At 39.5% G+C, this 12,669-nt stretch overlaps 1 protein-coding gene across 1 annotated transcript in view; it reads right to left on the bottom strand.

Moving 5' to 3' along the window:
• Positions 1-12,278, bottom strand: part of DYNC2I1 (dynein 2 intermediate chain 1) — a 35,080-nt gene extending 22,802 nt beyond the window's left edge. The window contains exons 1-6 of the mRNA XM_082480023.1: positions 12,184-12,278; positions 7,854-7,907; positions 5,869-6,295; positions 5,237-5,289; positions 4,290-4,616; positions 399-457 (exon numbers count right to left, since the gene is read on the bottom strand). Of these exons, the coding sequence (XP_082336149.1) occupies positions 399-457; positions 4,290-4,616; positions 5,237-5,289; positions 5,869-6,295; positions 7,854-7,907; positions 12,184-12,198 (935 nt within the window). The 5' untranslated portion in view covers positions 12,199-12,278. The remainder of the gene's footprint in view (positions 1-398; positions 458-4,289; positions 4,617-5,236; positions 5,290-5,868; positions 6,296-7,853; positions 7,908-12,183) is intronic.
• Positions 12,279-12,669: the final 391 nt, after the last annotated feature.

The following is a 12,669-nucleotide window of genomic DNA, read 5'->3' as shown; positions in this document are numbered from 1 at the left end:
TTAAAATAAACAATATAAGAGAGTCCTATGTAGTTCGTCATGAACCTTGCATCTGACCACATGACTGCATAGCGAATTTCCAGGTGATAAAATACAGCACTTCTGTCTCCCAAACTAAGTGCCCAAATTAATACATATGTAGTTTGCAAGGACTGCAAAATATGTCTTGCTGTCCTGGGGTAGGGAAAAAAAAAAAAAAGGAATACAAATACATACCTTTTTTTAATGAATCCTCTTAGAGGCAAAAAACAGATATTTTTTTTTTATTGCTATAGTATTGTACAAAGGGCCTACGAAAAAAAAATTATATTCACCCTACATATTTGAGATCAAGAATTCATTCATTTATGGTAGTAGATACCATACAGTATATACTTATTTTTAATATCTGAATTTACCTTGCATGTTGATGGCTCATTTCTTCTTGAATCCTCTCCTTTTTTTTGTATTCGCTGTTCTGGAAAAGAAGTCACAATATTAATGTGTCAGAAATGCTGGGAGGAAATAGATATATGAACCTGTATTAGTAGTAGTAATATTAAACAGTAAGAAAGGTTTCTAATGAATTATTTCAATGACATATTATTTTTTGAGTCATAGTTTGTAAGAAGTTCTGTGTAAGAACTAACATCAGAATAATCTTCTCCTTACATATATGGCAAGCAAAGGAAAATAAACACTCTTAAAAGATACGCTATACACATAATATGAGCTTCTCCTGACAATATTAAATACTTGGGAGAGAAGTTTAGCTACATCCCCTTCTGCAATGCATTTCAGAAAGGAAACAAGATGGGATCTTGAGTCTACTCCTTTGCTTATGTCCTGGTTTGCATAACACAGGACTAATTTCTCTTCTAATACTTGGGAAAACTGCACTTCTAGAAGACTCCAGTGTCTGAATTTGTGCAAATATTTACTTTACAGCCAGCTATGGTGTGTGGGTCTCAAGGTCTCAGTGTTTTCGAGCTAGCCAGGGGCAGGGATGAAGAGGAGCGAGACCCGGACACTTGACCCAAGCTGGCTAACAGGATTATTTCATACAATCAACGTCACAGTCACTATATATTAGAAAGTTTGCTGCGAAGTTCTCTCTCTCCCTTGATGACTGCCATCCTGAGAACTCTGTGCCCTGCTGCTGGAGCCCTGAGGCCTTCCCCTCCTCCTGAAGCCCTAGCGCTCGCAGTGTCCCACATTTGCTGTCCACTGCTGGGAGAGCACAGCTTCCTACTGATATAATTGGCTGAGTATAATCTTTGCATATTCTGTATTGGTGTTGGGATCAATATCAGTTCTTTAGTGTTGTTAATGTTAATTATCTAATCTTATTCTATTAAATCTGTTTATACTTCAGCTCCCGGGTTTCCTTGTTTTTCCTGATTTCCCTTTCCCAGGTGGGGAGGGGACATCAGGTGATAGAATGATTGTCTAAAAGACAACAAATTGTTATGGGTCTCTCAAACCATAACAGCTTAACAAAACCTTATAATGCTTTACCAGAGTAAATTCCAGCTTTTTTATAGGATACCTTCAAATTACGGCTTTAGTAACAATGGTCCAAAGTGCTCTGGATCCAGTGTACACTGCTTAAATTGTGAGCCCACAGCGCTTTTCTAAATGACCCCTTAGGTATGGCTGAGAAACTGACAGGGACCAAGGGCTGACCTCAGTAAGATGTGGCCAGCCTGTTTCAAAGAATGAGATTTTATCAGTATCAACTGTAACAATTCACACTAGTTGGACCCAAGGACAGAGAACAGTCTCAGGCACTTTTAATCCCCAGTACAGGGACTTGACTCTTAAATTCTGTATTATGAAGGTTTACCTAAGTTTGGAAATGTATTCAATAAGTTGTTTAAGATAAAGGTGCTTTTCTCTATCCATGAACATCAGAAAAAGAAACATAACTCTGAGACAGAAGCATCAGCATCAGTGTGTATATTCTGTAACAGCTACTTGAGTAAACTTCCAAGGAAGACAAACCTTGAGCAAGCTCTTGATAGACTTTTGAATTCTGCTGCAGAAAGTCCATTACAGGAATCACGTGTGGTGGGCCCCTACACTGAAGATGCCTAGTATTTTCACTACAAAATGTATTTCTGAAGTTTTCTTTGAGAAGCTTGTACACTTTCACTCTTTAGGCAGCAGAAGAAACTACCCTAGACCATCTGAATGGTTCTATGTTCCACAAAACTTACCTGATTTTAAGCGTTACAAATTAGTATATGTTTCTTCACTCCTTCTGGAATGAGTACTTGTATTATAAAAATCACTAAAAAATGTCGAAGTTTTGATTAAGTTTTTAGGATACAACATCATGCTCTGTATAAGAAACATAAAATATATTCTATGGCTTCAGAAGTAGAAGCAAAAAACATAAATATAAGGGATCTATACTCACGTGCCTACTTGTGAGTTAGATAACCATGCTCCCTTTATAGGCAACATTGAAAATAGCTTTTATTAAAATCATATTTACCTTCTATAAAGTCAGCCAGTACATTTTCACAGAATCACAGAATTTTCAGAGTTGGAAGGGACCTCTAGAGATCATCTAGTCCAACTCCCCTGCTAAAGCAGGATTGCCCAGAGCACATTACTCAGGACTGCATCCAGGTGGGTCTTGAAAATCTCCAGGGAAGGGGACTCCACCACCTCCCTGGGCAGCCTGTGCCAGTGCTCTGTCACCCTCACCGTAAAGAAGTTTTTCTGTGTATTTGAAGGGAACTTCCTATGTTCCAACTTGTTACCATTACCCCTCGTCCTGTCACTGGGAACCATTGAAAAGAGCCTGGCTCCATCCTCCTTCAACCCACCCTTTAGATACTTGTACGCCATAATAAGGTCTCCCCTCAGCCTTCTCTTCTCCAGGCTAAAGAGTCCCAGCTCTCGCAGCCTTTCCTCATAAGGGAGATGCTCCAATCCCTTAATCATCTTAGTTGCTCTTTGCTGGACTCGCTCCAGCAGTTCCCTGTCCCTCTTGAACTGGGGAGCCCAAAATTGGACACAGTATTCCAGTTGTGGCCTCACCAGTGCAGAGTAGAGAGGGAGAATGACCTCCTTCGACCTACTGGCCACACTCTTCCCTATGCAGCCCAGGATTCCATTGGCCTTTTTGGCAACAAGGGCACATTGCTGGGCCATGGATAATTTACTGTCTACCATGACCCCCAGATCCTTCTCCGCAGAGCTACTTCCCAGCAGGTCCACCCCTAACCTATACTGGTGCCTAGCATTCTTCCTCCCCAGGTGCAGGACCTTGCACTTGCTTTTGTTGAACCTCATTAGGTTCTTCTCTGCCCAGCTCTCCAGCCTGTCCAGGTCACGCTGGATGGCAGCGCGGCCCTCTGTGTCAGCCACCCCACCCAGTTTGGTATCATCAGCAAACTTGCTGAGGATACACTCTGTCCCCTCATCCAGGTCATTAATGAATATATTAAACAAAATTGGACCAAGCATTGACCCCTGGGGGACACCACTGGTTACAGGCCTCCAACTAGACTCTGTGCTGCTAATCACGACCCTCGGAGTTCTGTCCCGCAGCCAACTCTCAATCCACCTCACTGTCACCTCATCTAGCCCATACTTCCTCAGCTTCCTAATGAGGATGTCATGGGAGACAGTGTCAAAAGCCTTGCTAAAGTCAAGGTAGATGACATCCACGACTCTCCCCTCATCCAGCCAACCAGTTATAACATCATAGAAAGCTATCAGATTGGTCAAGCATGATTTACCCTTGGTAAATCCATGTTGACCACTTCCAATAACTTCCTGTTCCTCAACGTGTTTGGAGATGACATCCAGAATGAGTCGCTCCATTACCTTCCCAGGGACAGAGGTGAGACTAACTGGTCTGTAGTTCCCTGGGTCCTCCTTCTTGCCTTTTTTGAAGATCAGAGTGATGTCAGCCTTCCTCCTGTCCTCAGGCACCTTTCCTGTTCTCCATGACCGTTCAAAGATGATGGAGAGTGGTCTAGCAACGGACCTCTAGCCTAATCTCATATCCACTTCAAAGTCTTAGTAAAAATTTCAAAAGTTATAGCAATAAATAATTTTATGACGTTTCTAACATAAAGACAAGTTTCTACTTTCAATTTCATGGAAGAAATCAGCTGTGGGTTAGGATACTTAAATGCAGATGTAGTACTTTAATCTACCACTTTAGCCTCAAATTTCAGAAAATGTTGACTTACAATCCTAGTATTTTTATTATTCACCTTATCAATGATGACATATCAACAATTAAAGTAAGTTAAAAGGTAATGTTTTAAAGTCTTAAAAAAACTAACCCTTAGATCATGCTTCTTTCTTTCATTTTCTCTACTTTTTATTCTCTCAGTAGCTTCTGCTGGTTGCCCTTCCCTGTCTCCATGGGAAGATGCCTCTTTAGATCTCTTTAAATTATGCTTTTCTTCCTCTTCCTTTTCATAACGTTTATGACTTCTCTCTTTTGAAAGCCTCTCTTTTCCTGGCCCAACAGAATATTCTTTTTTTTCTCTGTGTCTTCTTTCTCCCTCTTTATCCAACTCTCGATCTTTCTGTAATTTGTGTACATGTCCACCTTCTTCAACTTTGTAGGCTAAAAATTTGTCAATACTCTTTTTAGTATCCTTATCCTGGAAAAACAAAAATAACATTAAAGAGTTCAAAAGCTCTCCAAGACTGTTTAATCTTCACAAATCTATGCAATTTTGGCCATTAGAATGATGGATTTATAAGTGCCTAATCTCCTTCTGTCATGTGGATCTTCTGACCATTTTTTTAAAATCTCTTACGATGGCAAGCTTCAAATTATCATATTACTTGAGTTTCTGATATTTATTCTGGGACATCACATACTCTGCTACAGAAAAATCTTTCTATTACATATTTTGCACACAAAAAAATAATTCTTTGTTTACTAGGTGGTCTAACATAAAATAGGATCTATATTTACCAAAATCCTTGTAATGAAGGCATAAATAGTACATGGGAAATGTTGATGTAGCTGTATGAAAATAAAGCAATGCTTGCTATGCAAATTTTATTTTACTTTTACTTTAAAAAAAAAATGAGGTATGTGCTTAAAATCAAATGGCTGGGATATATTTTTGTGGTGTGTGTTTTGTACACTTGTGTGGACCTTATTATCTATGCATCTCTTGGATTTTTTGGGAACTGGAGTCTGATCCAGTTTCTTCATTATTCTACAGTTTTATCTTATTCCATTATGATACACTTCATTCCCTTCCCTTACCTTCTTTTCCATATGTCTTCTGTCTCGCTCTTCACTTCTTGTTTTCTCCTCCTCTAGAAAATATATTTATAAAATAACGAACAAAATTTATTATACTCAAACTCTGGACATAATTAACCCTAGCATGTAGAAAATAGTATTTCAGTGATGTGGGTTTTCTAAAATATAAGAGCGTTCTGAAAATAAATTAATATTCTGTTGAAATCCTCTCTCCAAAGTTGTTTACTACTTTTTCTTTCCTAATGAATCCCTCTGTTCTCAGTTGTCTCATGTAATGGCAAGAGTAATGACACATGCTACTAACTTCAGCAAACACCCTGCAACGTGGGGACTCAAATGGATCACTCAACAGAGAATGTCTAGGCAGGAAGGTACTTATTCTCTTCAAGTCGAGTGATCTTAAAAACCAGTCACATTCACACTCTCTTCACAGGAATGGAAACAAGCACCGATTTTTTTAAAAGCACCAAAATAAAATGAGGTTACCACAAGATTCCATAAAGATACGCATTTCAGTAGGTACTCACACCTGCCTGTCTTTATCCTCTCTGAACAGATGGAGTACAGTTTCAGAGTATTTCTATTTAAATACCAAATATTTCAAAGTGCAACAGGAACCCAAAACAACTTACCTAAATGATGTCTGCTTTCTCTTCTTCTGTGATGTTCTTTATCTCTTTCTTCAAATGATTTCACATTATTTTGTGTATCTATTTGCTTTATCTCATGTCTTTGATGCTTTTTGTCTTGTTCTCTATTGCTCTCCCTGTCTTTATCTTTTGGTACACGGTATCTTTCCTTCTCCAAACTTGGTTCTTGAAGCTTATCTTTGTATCTCTCTCGGTCTCCTTCTCTCTGGTGTTCTTTTCCCCTTTCTCTCTCTCTCATTTTATCCCTGTCTCTTTCACTAGATTTAAATCTCTCTCTCGTTCTTTCCTTACTCTTCCCTCTGTCTTTGCGTTCATGTTTATGAGTGTCTATGTCATGAACTGACTTCTCTTTCTGCAGTTTCTTTTCTCTGTGCTTTTGGTCTTCATTTTGACTATCTGGCTGTGATGCCTGAAATAAAAAAAAAAATAAAAATTCTATTATTATAATTCAGCAATCTATTTAGATATAGTATATTCACGTGAACAAAAAAAATAGTGGACTGCTAACTACAAATTTAATTTCCCAAACTGTATTAAAATGCTGATATATTTCCAGGCTTACTTTGTAAATTGCTAACATTATGTCTGTACTTATTGTAAAAAGAACTAATAAATAAAATTATTAGCTGCATTTTCCATGTATTTGAAAAGAATTTGGTAAAAAAAAATTACTGTGAAACTGTGCATTCTGTTTAGAGCTAGGCTGAAAAATTGACTAAGCATCTTAAAGCTGTTAGCTCATGTAGACAAAAACTATGCCATCTTGCAAAATATGTTACAGCTATAAACAATAATGATAGATAACTGGGCATCCTGCAGCTGCCTTTAGAATAGAAGATTAGCTTTTACTTGAACAGAAAGCAGCATATAAAGACTGTGAAATAAAGTTTTTGGCCTGTATCCCTTGAGGATGGAACTATTCTTATATTTTTCTAAAGCCATAACAGATTATATTTTAACCTTCCTGAAGTAAGTAGCACAACTCCCACTGTTTTCACTATATCCACAATTTTGGCTATTTACTCAATGCAGAACAAACAGCACTTGGTTTGATTATACTCAATGAATAAAGTGAATTAAACCTTATCCATCTGTTTCACAGAAATGGAAGTCCAACCACACCACTTCTGTTGTAATTAAAGTATTTCAACTCAAATATTTCAACTCAAATTTGTTAGCTTTAGCCCACATAGAAGTAGTGGAAATGTTACTGACTATCTAAAAAATACAAAGTACTTATAGTGCAGCACTGGTACTGAAACAATGGGGAGCTAGGCAATAGAAAGCTAGGTAATAGATAAACAAGTAGGATGCTTTAGTCTATCAAAGGACCCATGAAGATCTGCACAAGACATAGAAAAGAAGATCCATATTGGAAAATACCTTTTAAAAAAATATAGCACAAAAGTAATACGAACATCAGTATTACTGACTGGAGCCTGAATGCCTATTTGACCAGTGAATAAATTAACCAGTTTAAAAGTGCATGACAAACATGATAGGTGACGATAATAAATGCAATACATAATATACATGCAGGAAACCTAGTAACTATATATAAAGCAGAGCTGTAACTTGGATTTGGGTGGCCAGCAAATCAGACCCCATTGTGTGCCATGTGATTACCACAACAATGGTATTTGTTCCATTTACCTAATTAAGAAATCTGTGGAGTAATCTTACATGACTTGTGTAGCTAGACGGTTGAATGGGCCAGCCTCCGGACACACTTGGACTGGACAGATTCCAGAACAGTCAGTTGTAGCAAGAAATTTAACAGCTACATATTAAAGACCCATACTGTCTGTATTCAGTGGTGCACATTTAAAGCGCCTGGTGTACCAAAAAGCCTTAAAGAGCTATTGGCTAGTAGAACAAGCAGTCAACCCTCTATGTTTAGACTGTTAATGAATTTCATTGCTATAAAGTAATGTAAATCAAAAACAATAGAAATAAAATAAAATTACCCTAAGATGTTTCCTAAGTTCTTCTGATTTCCAAGTATCTTCTCTGGTTCTTCTCTAGAATAGAAAAGACAGCAAAAGACTGAGCAATTTGCAATGAGAAGTAAACCACTCAAAGAATAGTTTTCAAAGGAAAGGATCAAGGTATTTAGGCAACTACCACTGAATTTTGTTATGCAAACATTATAACTTGATTCAGCTTTAATGTGCATACTTACAGTGCACTTGATCTGACTGGACCTGGAAGAAGCCTGAAGCTCAGACTATCCAGCTCTGGATACACACGGTAACCAGTTTTGAGCTCAGTGCATATGGCAGATCACAGTGTGGCGTTTCATAAAGACTGAAATTGCCCTTCCAATGATAGCCATTCAACTATGTTACAGAGCAAAAGGGTACACACAGTCAGGCTACTTTTGGAAAGTAATGAATGTATCAATGTCATTAGGTTCAGCCTCCTGCTCTGTTAGATCTAACTTCAAAATAAGTCCCAGTCAGGAATTTATTCAGGTGAGGTTTTAATATCTCTGAGGTTGGAGTTTGTCTGGGAAACCTGGTTTTCAGGTTTGATTACTCTCATTTGAAAATGTTTTCTTATACTGAGTGATAATTTCCCTTACTGATAGTTAGGGCCACTGCCTTCTGTCCTCTCACTGTACATCTCAGAGAAGAATTTGGCTCCATCTTTTCCACAGATCCCCTGTACATACTTGAAAGCAGCAGTTAGATCCGCTCTTAGCTGTCTTTTCTCTAGCCAAAAGCGCTCCTTAGCCTCCTTCTCACATACATCAGTGCTCCAGCCCCATAGCCATCTCAGCGCCTCCCTCTGGAATCTCTTAGTACCGGGGGCCCTAAAACCACACACAGTACTGCAGACAGGGCCTCGCAAGTGCTGAGTAGAGAATAGTCTTCCCTACACCTGTTAGCTATGGTCTTCATGATACACATAACCAGTATGTGGTTAACCATAACCACCTGAAGAGCACCCTGATGACTTACGTTCAAGTTTCTGTCCACCAGGACCCCCAGATTCTTCTTCTGCAGAACCACTCACAGAACCCATTCGCATGGCAAAGAATAAATACAGTATTTTCCCCTTAGATATATCATTTGAGCTGCCCCAAACTCAGCTATAAGAACATTTCAGGGGACAACTAACATTGACAAGTAGTGAATCTAAAAATACCATGACGAATGTAATCCTTTTTTTTTTTTTCCCCACCAGCAGGGACCTGGAATAGCCAGAATACATTTTTGTTAGACTTTTCAAAAATAAAAGTTAAAAATAGTTAGATTACTATGCATTTCAAGTGAACCAAGGAAGCTTCTGGTTTAGTAATTGCATGCATCTCAAAAATGCTGGCACTATTTTTCAACCAACTGTCACTTAATATTTTTAAATGGTTCAGACTACACGTGTAAGTTGATTGCCATATGAAATATTTGTATGTAGCACTGAAGAAAAAAAAGGATCATGAAAATAATCAGAGTATACATGGACGTTGTTTTACTAGTCTTCTTCCTAGTTAAATAGCTTATATTTCTTCTATCATCATTTGCAGAGTTACTGCCCTTAAACACTTCACTAAACTAAAAAAATCATATTGTCTGAGTTCACTAATATATTGATTATTTTTAACTATTTCATTGAAGGATGATGATTATATTCAAAGTGACACGACCAGGCTACACTTATTCTCAAATTTACACTTGGTAAAAGTTACTAAAGGTTAACACAATAATTGCTGATAAATATTTAAATGAGGAGCTGCACTAGTAGAAGGAAATAAACATATGGTGCCCATTTTTTGCTAAATTATTATACGGAAGCAGCATTTTAGTACTACATTTTAATTTTTTAATTTTTCTATATGAAAAAATTCTTGTCTCTTCAAACTTAGATTTTATAGAAGATTGTAGTGGACTGGTAAACTTCATCTAAAGTCAATCAGAAGTATGAAGAAAGCAGCCTTTGTAACAAAATGAAAGTGCCCTTTAAGTTTTATTCTCTTCTGATCCTTAAAAAAAAGTCAAAAAAGTACAAATGCTTACTACTGCAGAAAGTCAGATGAGAAAGGAAAACCAAAGTTGATTGTTTTCTTGAGTAAAGTTTTTTTATAGAGCCTAAGAAACTCAACAGAACTTGAATAAGGATAAGCTATAAGGAAGGATACGGATGGGAAGTGAACACTGCTGTATTATAGTCTCAAATAGTAACCTATTTAAAAATCCCTAATATATATGGTTATGTTTTGGTTTTAAACAATATTCAGGTACATATGAGCAAAGAAAGAAAGAATGCTAATGATGTTGATAGCCTAAAAACAGCATAACCAATAGACAATATCAGATAAGGTAGTTTGAGATCTATTTCAAAGCTGAGGCAAAAAGCATGCAGCAAACATTTAGAGATAATTCTCCGGTGCCCAAAAAGGTGCATGTGCCATTTTTCTGGGGTCTGCAGTTTTGATGTCCCCATCACGACTAGAATCTGTTACTTTTTATATATGATGATTTTCCATTTAATTCTCTGCTTTTGCAGGAGACTAACAAACAAACAAATAGAAAAAGAGAGATCTTTTATAAAGCTTAAAGAAACTTAACATCTTTGAGACCACTGTCCCTCTGTAAGTAGAGGAATCATTGTACACACAAAAAGAAATGTTTAAAACAAACTTTAAAAGGATTTATTGAAGTTTCTCACCAGTCTGCTAATTTAGAAGACCTTATATACTAACTTAAATCCAGATTAAGATTAGTTATTTAAACCACATTGGGGTTTAACTTAATTCATCCACCTGAGAGCACAGGGAGCTCATCAGCTGACATAAAATGCCACAGATTTACTGAACTCAAAAAGCGCTATGAAAATTTTTAACAGTTAAGAATCTGTCCTTTAAACTAAACAATAAGTATGATGCCTTATGAAGTCAGAGGAACAACAGATCTTGTTACTTTAGATAAAACCTTTAAGAGAGATCAAGTGGGGTTTCTTCACTCACAATTTAGAAAGACTGGAATTTTTCAGTATTCAAACTTAATATTAAACCCAGTTAACTATGATTCTAAATAAAAAGAAGCAGAAAAACAGTAAAATGTCTGTGGCCTTTAAGCCAAATAAAAGTGCCTTATTTTTTTACATATAAATATTTATCTTTCTTATTTCCAATAGGAGTTGCCTATTTCAAAGCCCTCAAATAAGTAAACAGCATAAGTGATAGACTTGTTTTGACAGAAAAGAAACAGCAAAAGGAGGCTTTCTCATGCAGTGTGGCTGTTAGTACAACTGCCTGCGGGTCACTGGCAGTCTTACACCAACACACCTGAAAAATTTTTGGTCCAAGTTTAACTTTGCATCACAATTCATTAACTCACCTCTTTTCAGTAAAGAGGTTATTGACGTACCACAGCTACTGAAATGACATCCAAACAGAAGTTTTTAGAGTGGTCCTAACATACTACTTCTCATACCCTGCCCAGCCACTCTATTTCCTACTCCATTCTCTATTCAGCATGACCACAAATTAGTTATCTGTAAAACCCAGATTCACACAACAGCAATAAAAGTTATTTGATACTTCTGCTTTTTCAAATGAATATGTAACACAATAATTGATGTTAGCATGTCCATGTGGCTTTGTTTCCTTTATTTTGGAGCTCTACAAACTTTTCATAATTTCACACAATCATGCAAAAGTTGTGTGGGTTCCTAAAGAACTAAACCTCAACAATTAGTGGTTACAGGAGTATCAATTATTAAGTCTGAAACATTAACAGCTTTGGAGATTTTCATTAACCACCTATCCTCTTCCGCAGAAAGGTCCATGGCTGATACGGCCTCATCCTTCAGCTACAGGAATAAGGACCTCCTCAATACCACTATTTGAGTGGGACTTACATCAGCGTGCTGACAAAACAAGACGACTTGAGCTGTCACAGGAGTGCCACGAGGGTTCTCAGGGCCAGCAGAAGAAACACTGGGGCTGTTTCCTACCTTTGCTCCCTCGCACTCCCTGGCTTATCCAACGCCAGGGGACACGAATGGCGGCAATGAGCCGCGGCCGGGTGAGGGGACGGCTGTGGCAGGCACCAAGGCACATACAGCATAAAGTGCCGGGAGCAGGGGGAAACCAAGCAGAAGAACAAGCCAGACCGGGCGGCGGCCGTGCCGTGCCCCGCTGCCGCTGGCGCCCCCTCAGGGCCCTCCTGCAGTGGGGCAAAGGCGCGAGGCGGGACGGTCCCTCGCGCGCTGCCCGCAGGAGCCGGGCCTGGGCGGCGTCGGCATACTCGCCCGGCTCCCTGGAGCCCCGACCGCTTCCCAGCGGCCCCTCACCTTGTCACCCTCCATAGCTGAGAGAGAGGGGACGGGACGAGCGGAGAGGCGCGTCCCGCCTCCGCCACCGGCCGCCTCCGAGCGGGCAGGAAACGGCGGCAACTGCGTCCGGGCCTGCCTAGCAACAGGCGGCCAGGGGGAAGCAGCCGATCGCCCGAGCGATGGATGAGCGCCGGAGCCCGTCGCCAGGACGGGCGGATGCCGCAGAGGATTGTGGGAAAGGGAGAGGGTGCCCGGTGGTGAGGGAAGGGGGTGTTTCATGGCGTAGCTCGCCGCGGCGTGGCAGGATGGTGCCCGGTTATCTCCAGCCCTTTCTTAGCGAGAAGCGGCGGTCTGGGATGTCTGCATGGCTGCAGGAAGGTTTTCCTCCTCCAGCCGGTGCCCGGTTGGGTTCCCTCGGGTGGCGGAGGCGGCCCGGACCTCGCCGAGCTCCATCCCGTGAGGCGGGATGGGGCACTCACCCGCGCGGCCTGCAAAGCACCGGTG

Source organism: Vanellus vanellus (assembly GCF_965231255.1).
Source record: "Vanellus vanellus genome assembly, chromosome: 2".
Classification (NCBI taxonomy): Eukaryota; Metazoa; Chordata; class Aves; order Charadriiformes; family Charadriidae; genus Vanellus; species Vanellus vanellus.
The sequence above is the reverse complement of the archived record's forward strand: the minus strand, read 5'-3'. Positions and strand labels throughout refer to the sequence as shown.